At 39.9% G+C, this 8,162-nt stretch overlaps 1 protein-coding gene across 5 annotated transcripts in view; it reads right to left on the reverse strand.

Annotated features, from left to right (window-relative positions):
* SSUH2 (ssu-2 homolog) overlaps nt 1-3,385 on the reverse strand; it is a 33,083-nt gene extending 29,698 nt beyond the window's left edge. For 4 of the 5 annotated variants that reach the window (XM_073354812.1, XM_073354817.1, XM_073354815.1 and 1 more), the window contains exon 1: nt 3,306-3,385. In XM_073354812.1, coding sequence (XP_073210913.1) covers nt 3,306-3,333 — 28 coding nt within the window. In that variant the 5' untranslated portion in view covers nt 3,334-3,385. The remainder of the gene's footprint in view (nt 1-3,305) is intronic. The other variant, XM_073354814.1, reaches the window with a different exon arrangement.
* Nucleotides 3,386-8,162: the final 4,777 nt, after the last annotated feature.

Below are 8,162 nucleotides of genomic sequence, written 5' to 3' on the forward strand. Positions count from 1 at the left end.
ATTAGGGCCCATATTAGTTGATGCCTACTCACTCACAGCCTCTCTACAAGTTCAGTTTCCACGATATTTCTGCTGAGATTCCCACTAATGATTTGAACAGCTGTCCACTATGAACGAGTCCAGGGGTGGCCAACCTATGGCTCCGGAGCCACATGAGGCTCTTCAGAAGTTAATACGTGGCTCCTTGTCCAGGCACCGACTGCGGGGCTGGAGCTACAGACGCCAACTTTCCAGTGTGCCGGGGGGTGCTCACTGCTCAACCCCTGGCTCTGCACAGGGTCCTGCCTCCACTCCACCCCTTCCCGCCCCCTCCCCTGAGCCTGCCATGCCCTCACTGCTCCCCCTCGCCCCCAGAGCCTCCTGCACACCATGGAAAAGGTGATCAGAAGGTGTGGGGAGGGAGTGGGAGGCGCTGATTGGCGGGGCTGCCAGTGGGCAGGAGGCATTGGGAGCCGGGGGAGGGGTGGAAGCTAATGGGGGGCTGCTGACCTATTACTGTGGCTCTTTCGCAATGTACATCGGTAAATTCTGGCTCCTTTTCAGGTTCGGGTTGGCCACCCCTGGACTAGACTGCGATAACCAACCCAATTCACCAACTCATATCACGTACCAGTGGAACTCACTTAGGCCATGATGTCCACAAGAAATCAGTCAATTTTATAAATTTGTCTCATTCGGAGAACTAAAAACCCTTTATAAACATTCTTTGAGACTGACATCACCCTTGTGTGGTAGGTGTGCATTAGGTACATTTTATAGAGGCATAAACTGAGAGTCAGTGGTTTACCGATGGGCACTGTCAATGCAGACACAAGAACCCAAGTGTCCTTACCCCTAGAACCCTGTTAACCATTACACCACAATCTCTGCCGATATTTTTGATTTCTAAATCACACTGTACTTATAAAAAATCTAGCTCTGCATGTTCTTAAGAGTACCCAAACGTTTATTTTTAATGGGCTAAAGTTAAAAATAGCCCAGCAATTTTAAGTAACTTATTTACAACAAAAATTGAGCTGAGAATATGTGTTCCAAATTCCAGCCCCATGCCAATGTTTTCAATGGCTGAGTTATAAATATCCTGAATTTGGAGCATATAAATCACCAACAGACTTTTTCCTGTTGCTGGATATCACAATAATATATAAACACATGTATTGCTGTACTTTAGAATAACAATGAGAAGTGCTGAGAAGCACTTTGACCAAAGCCAGGAAATTGAGAGTGTAGGTTGTTACTCATCAGTTGTGCCTTAGGTATTTCAGTTTGCAGCATGTTCTTGTATTGTACGTTAGAGATCTAATCCTGCACCCATTGAAGTCAGTGGCAAAATTCCCATTGACTTCAGCAATGCATGGAAGCACATGGTGACACCAATTTGGAAGTGCCCATGGCCCAGAATTCCATCCACAGACCATATGTGTGTATGGATGGACCTCCAGAATGCAGAGCTCATCTTCGGGTAGATGCTTTCCAGTGTGGCCACCCCAAATTCAAAAGCATGTTTGTCTGAGCTGTCATCAAATAGAATAATTTCTCAATGGAAACACCATAATTTTATGATGAAACTAAGGTTACAGGAGTGTGATTTTTTTTTCCAGCAAACTCCAACGGGGCAGGTCCGTTGGGTTTGAGTTTCTGGCTAAGAGAAACTATTGTATGCCCTATCCTATACTGTTGCATTCTTACACTTTCTGTGATATCTCGGTCATTTGTTTTTCAGACTTTGGGGGTCTATAACTAGACTGCAAAACCAACGCCCCATCCCTTCCATGGAGCAATATGGAAGCGCAGAGTGGTTGGGACTGGCTGGTTAAGAATCCACAATGTAGATATGAGTGGATGAGTGATAGGCACGTATAAAATAAATGACCAAATACATTTTTCCCCTATCATAAAATACACAGAACTTTGTCATCTCTTATTTTCTCACCTTTCTTTTGTGCAATTCAGTACACAAAAAGAATTTATATATTTTTACTGGAAACGGAGAAAGTGATGTTTGGACAAAATTTAAAAATGGTTTGGAAGAATTCTGGTATTACAGCCGGTTTAAATCTGTCATCCTTTCCCTACATATAAAAGAATATTTGTGGGAAAGTTTATCCATAATCGGCAGGAATTACATATTGAGAAATTTTTTTTTCCTTTTGATGAGAAAGGAAAGGTTTAAAGCTAGAAGTAAATGGTGTCAATGCATTTATATGACACTCATAATATATTGGGATGATCATTTTCTTTTTTCAATTGTAATCTGCTTATAATGATGCCCATTTTCTTGATGTGCAATTGTTTTAACGGATACTTGTAATAATATATGTTATTGCAGGGTCTGATCTAAAGCCCTTTGGAGTCAATGGAAAGACTCCCGTTGTTTTCAATGACTTTGGATCAACCCTTTCCAAACAACATCTAGCCAATCTCACTCATTAGAAAAATATAGCATTCAAACATAATTATTTCTCACAACACCTGAGGAAAGCATCATTTAAACCCAGTTCACCCTGTATCATTTCACCTATTTCTGAACTCTTTAGCAGTTAGTCAGACCTGGTGTTGAGTGCTTTAGATAGAGATTAATATCTCATTTTTCCCTTGATTTAACAATACTTCATGTAGCATCATTATTTCTCCCTACAATAATCAAGACTTTCATTCATGAATTAAACATCAGAACTCAATGACATTTCAGCAGTATTAGTGACAGCAGTGTATCATTGGGGCCCCTTGAAATGGGCGTCTCTTCTTGGACTGTATTATAATCTCTTTAAAAAGGTGCAGACAAAGGTTTAAGATCAAGGATCCTTTATCATAGATGTCTAAATTACACAGCATTTTATTAGAAGACATAAATGTCCCTGTTCAATTCTTGCTATAGTAGTAGAATTCAAAAACCCTCTGTTTATTAAAAACAAAACTGTGATGTAAAACTACTGTGGAACTCTAGTTATGGAAGATGATTTTAAGGGCCTGATCCATTGAATGCAATTGGAGTTTTCCACTGATTTCAGTGGACTTTGGATCAGACCCTAAATTTGAACTGAACATCTTCAGCTGTCCAGAGAGGTGTATTTAAGGAATGCATTGACAGCGGCCACGTTTTCACAGACAATGGGAGGAAGCATGCATGTATTTACTGTGGGCCTTTTCAGTGCTGGAAACATACTGTTGTTCGGTGGGTGGCCTGAAAGAAAAGCCTATAACTATCTTTAAGCATGCATTATAACAAAATAGGAAAACAAAGTATTAGAGAATACTAATACTCTCTTCAGGACATGGGCTATATTTCCTTTAGTTTTACTTACTGTCATCTTCATTCTGTTCATGGTCCATTTTCAAGGGTTAGGAGGCAAAGAGGATTTTCTAATCCCAATTTCCACCATGGAATGCATTGTTTTCTGAGCATTCTGTGTTCATAGTAGCTAAAGCCCATCCCCTCCAGCCACTCCCACCTCACAAACAATTCAAAGGTCAGAATTAAAGTGAAAGCTGACGCAAAAGTGAGTGATGAAAATACAAGCCAAACAAATTCATGAGTGTCACGTTCCCCTCCCAGAGCAAAACCCATAAGAGGGGACAAAATGTTTAGAAAGACTAACACACAGGGTCAGATTACTCAATGGGCCCTTCAGGTCAGCTAGCCTGACATAAGGGGGCTGTACAGTAGGTGATAAGTCCCCCTACACAGCATATTCCCATCTGTCCCTCTTCTCCATCCAGTAATATGAGAAAGGTAGTTCTTTCATTGTGGGTTTAAACGTGATCATGGGCTTTATTCCTTTTATTCACCACCCAAAATACAGATGTACTGTTTTATATGTATGTAACAAATACCTTCCTGTTATGGGACATTGTCTTTTTTTTCCCTTTTCACCTATTTTGCTGTCACTAGAAGTTTTTGTATCTGATGTTGGGTATTTTCTGCTGTTGTGTATGATTATGATTGCTAAATACATGCCAGCTGGAGACCAGAGCTTTTGGCAGACTTAAGCAATGATCAGAATCCTCCATTCATTGCTCTTCAGTTAGCCAGACTTGTATATATGTGAATCCTGTACATTACTACAACTCAAATTAGGATACTTGTGGCCCCTAGTGAATACTGTAGCTATACCAAATGAGCTAATAAATATTCTGTGCCAAGCTATGCTAAGCTTTCCCAACTCCCTCTTGTGTACCTTACATCCCTTTCTTTTTGTTCTCTGATTCCACAAACATAATTCCTTTTAGAACTTCAACCTTCATCCAAAAAAACTAACTGAACTGTACTATTTGCAGACAGCATTCCTTTGGTAATATGTGTGCTCTCTAATGTTATCCATCATTTCTATGAGCTGAAATATCAGGAACAGATTGATATGGTTAAGGATAATAAGCCATTGCCTGTCTGGGAAAACAGTTAACGAGATACTTTGGCCAGGTAGCTGATGATTATCATAAATTAAGAAACCAACCTATTCTTGAATTTTTTTGTTATTTATATGCTATTTCCATCTTGCACATGTATTTATATATGTTTTGTTTCATTATTGTTTATATTTTATAGAAAAAGAAAAAATGTGAAGTTTTTTAAAAAAAGAATTGAATGGAGGATATGTTGTTACTAGCCAATTTTTCAGTGCCTTACTTATTAGTTCATGTGGCCAAAAGGTTAATATCCAATGATATTCAAATATTTGATTCATTAGGGGCCTGATTCTGTGTCATCCTTATGTAGGTATGAAGCACGTGTGAGAGAGAGAGGCTGTAGGAGCCTTTCTCTAGAGCTGGTCAAATTTTGGATTTTTGTTTTCACTTTAATCCATCACAAAGTCAAATGTTGACCAAAAAAGAATCTTTGGGCAAAAAGTTCCTTCCATCCCTTTTTTCAACTGCTATAGACCTGGTCAAAATTTTCCAAATGGCAACATTTCACTGAAAAATTTTGACAGAAAAAAAAAGACATGAATTTTTTATGAAAATATCCTTTTGCATGGACTGCATAACGGACGAGCAAAATTGCAGGCATGATGCTTATACTTAGATTGGGTGTTCTCTGGGGCAGGCACTGTCTTTTTGTTCTGTGTTTGTATAGTGCCTAGCACAGTGCGGTCTGGTTCACGATTGCGGCTCCTAGGTGCTGCTGCAAAACAAATACATCATAATCCTCATCAACAGCAACTGGGAATCAGTAAGGACCTTATAAACTGTGAGAAGTGGAGAATGCTTGTAGTGTAGTGTTCCCTGGCCACACCACTGGCATGCCCTGATCCATGCCTTATGTCAGGTCTGGGTGCACAGCTGGTGTATAATTTTCACTCCAGTACTTCACCAGCCAGGAAGGCTCCCTAAATAAGAGATATTTGGGGGAGCCACCTACACATACTTTAAGGCCTGTTGACGCTGTCAGAGTTGTATAAACTGACAGTGTAACTCAGAATGAGTCCCTATTATAGCTCCAAAACCTTTATACATTTTAGTCCATACTGACATTGCTTTCAGGTCATCAAGGAAGAGAGTTTACATTCTACTGCTAGCTGCAGTCAGCAGGAGCACGTGAGCTGAATCTCCCCCTCTTTCCAACAGAGAGGGGGTGGCTAACAGAGCGTTCTGAGTGAGGGCACCAGGACTCTGGAACTTGCTCCCCTTCTTAGTCCAAAATAGTCTGAATTTGGTAACTAGTGACATCTCTTTGATAGGGCTTTTGGAGGGGGCTGAGAGTATGGGTCCCTCAACGACTGAGTGGGGAAAGGAGTCTCTGTAAGTGTCTGGGTGGCTGAGTTCTTGTCTGAATTGATAATTTAATGCAGCTGAAATGTAATTGTTAATGGAGTTTTTAGAGCACTTACAGCCTTAGCTAGGAATTTTTTGGCTATTATTTAAATCAGATTTTTTTAAAAAAATCTAAAAATACCAACCACCATGGGACAGTGCTGATAAACACTGAGCTAAACTGTGGCATAGAGCCACACCTCTGAGAGGAATAAATTAACAGCATGTATTAATAGCAATGAATAGATCCACTAGCCCCAGTGCTAAGCATTATTACTGCCAGTGACAGTTGGTGGTGGTCATTAAATGCTGTCAGTGTGCTAGGTGTGGTTGTTATTACACTAGAATTTCAACCTGAGAAGCTGTGATTCATTAAATACCTTCAAGATTAAAGTAAATGGCTCTTAATGATCGAGCTAGACTTCATGTTGCTGTTAATTTTTACTCTTTAACTAAAAGCTTCAGGCATCCTGAACAGACTCTAAGGCCCTAATCTTGCAATGAGAGCTGCATGGGTGAACCCCCACTGAAATTACTGGGGCTCCTGGGTCTGCCTGGGTAGGGCAATTTGCATGATCAGGACCTAAATATGCTGCTTAAAAACCTGTTTTTTTTTCTTTCCTCCGTCTGTCCCTTCCATTTTATGTGAAAAGGCCTGCAGGCTGTCCTGATGTGTTCATAACTGTTCTCTTTCCATCTAAGTCAGACCTGTCTTAATAAAAGTCTAATTGTCCTAATAAAACTTAATAGAACTTGATGGTCACATCTTTTCTGGGGTCTCTGATCTTTTCCACCACTGTGTCTGTACTATACCACATTGAGGCATGACTAGATTACAGTGCTTTGCTGCATTTCATCATCCAAGTGAAAGCCAGAGGGTCTGAGAACTTCTTTGGTGAAGTTCATCTTTTAAAACTATGGAACAGTCTGATATAAGCGGGACAAGGCACAGAGGCACTGAGTCCTCCTAAGGGTTATTATAATTTGTGACTGCATTTACTACCCTTGAAAGTGGAGGTTTTTATAGAAATTATTATATATTGTGCAACCCTTCTCCTCATGTTGCAGCTTCAGATGGAGGAGGCTGGTAGTATGGTTTGGATATATGGTTAATACAGATAGGCCCCATCTATACTGCAAACCAAACTGTGTTGTTTAACAGTCGGGATCACCAGTGTGTAACTGGAACCTCTGGCACTGTTATTTTTGTAGTGTAAATGGGACCAAAGAGAGAGAGAAAAATTCCATCCAACTCAATAGTATATTGGTGCTGAATCCTAAAAAGAGTGTTTAAATGTCACTGTTAATTAATTTACTGCTGGTTACTGTAGTAGAAACTTCCAAAAACTCTGGGATTGTTGGCAGAAATTAAGTTTTGGGTGGGGCTTGAGTAGAATCCCATTACAATGCATTTGTTCCCGAACCCTGAGGGGACTAGAAGACCTAAGATCTGGTGGAAAAGATAGCAAGACCAAGTGAAGAGAAACCGGAATGAATGAACTGGAGACACTCATTGAGTTTGTGCTATTTTGCTAAATTCACTCCCGTTACAACTCTCACTTCCCTTTACCAGTGAGTAGACCAGGCCGAGGGTTTCAAATTTTGCAACTGGAATTTTAAAAAAGCAAAATAAAATAAAATAAAACATAATATAAAAAAATGGAGTAACCTTCTTATAGCATTTTTTTCTGGACCACCTGTAAAGAGGGGTCAGACTGGTCAATGTCAAGACTTTTAAATGTCAAGACTTAAAAAGAAAGTCACAACATGTTTTAAAATGCTGGATTTTCCCCCACATTTTTTGACCAGCCTTGGTAGAGAGAGCAAGTGAGCTGGTCACACAGTCTCAGTTCAGGCTAACAGGACTTATGTGAACAGTGACCTTTTCCTTACTCTTAAGATGCTTATTTTACAATTCTATGTGTTCATGGTATCAGTAACATTATTGTCTATACCTATGTGAATGTATATTGTACTGGGTCTTCCCTCCCAATCAAGGAACTCTGGAATTAGCATGTTATTTCTCTTTGTCAGGAATACATGTAAAAGAGACACCTTTATAGCTATAGTTGCTGCATGGCATTGGCTGGTTCCAGCTGTATAGCTGATCTTATTTCCTGTTAGCTAGTCACATTTTTAGAGGCCTTATAGAGTGTCTGGTGTTGGATTTGTGGGTGGGAATGAATGCACTTTTATAACTGCCCTTTTTATATTAAGACATTGCTGACTCTGGTTTGGGCCGTATGAGTTTTGTCAGTTGTCAGCTGTAGAATTAGGGCTCATAGTTTCACGGCCCATCCAAAACCTGACTACTGAGAAATGCTCACACCCTTCATTGCATTTGAATTGTATGGTGTAAATAAAACAAAACTGCCTGTTAAATTGTGATAACATTGTTATTGACTTATCAA

This window comes from Lepidochelys kempii, chromosome 7 (genome assembly GCF_965140265.1).
Source record: "Lepidochelys kempii isolate rLepKem1 chromosome 7, rLepKem1.hap2, whole genome shotgun sequence".
NCBI classification, from domain to species: Eukaryota; Metazoa; Chordata; order Testudines; family Cheloniidae; genus Lepidochelys; species Lepidochelys kempii.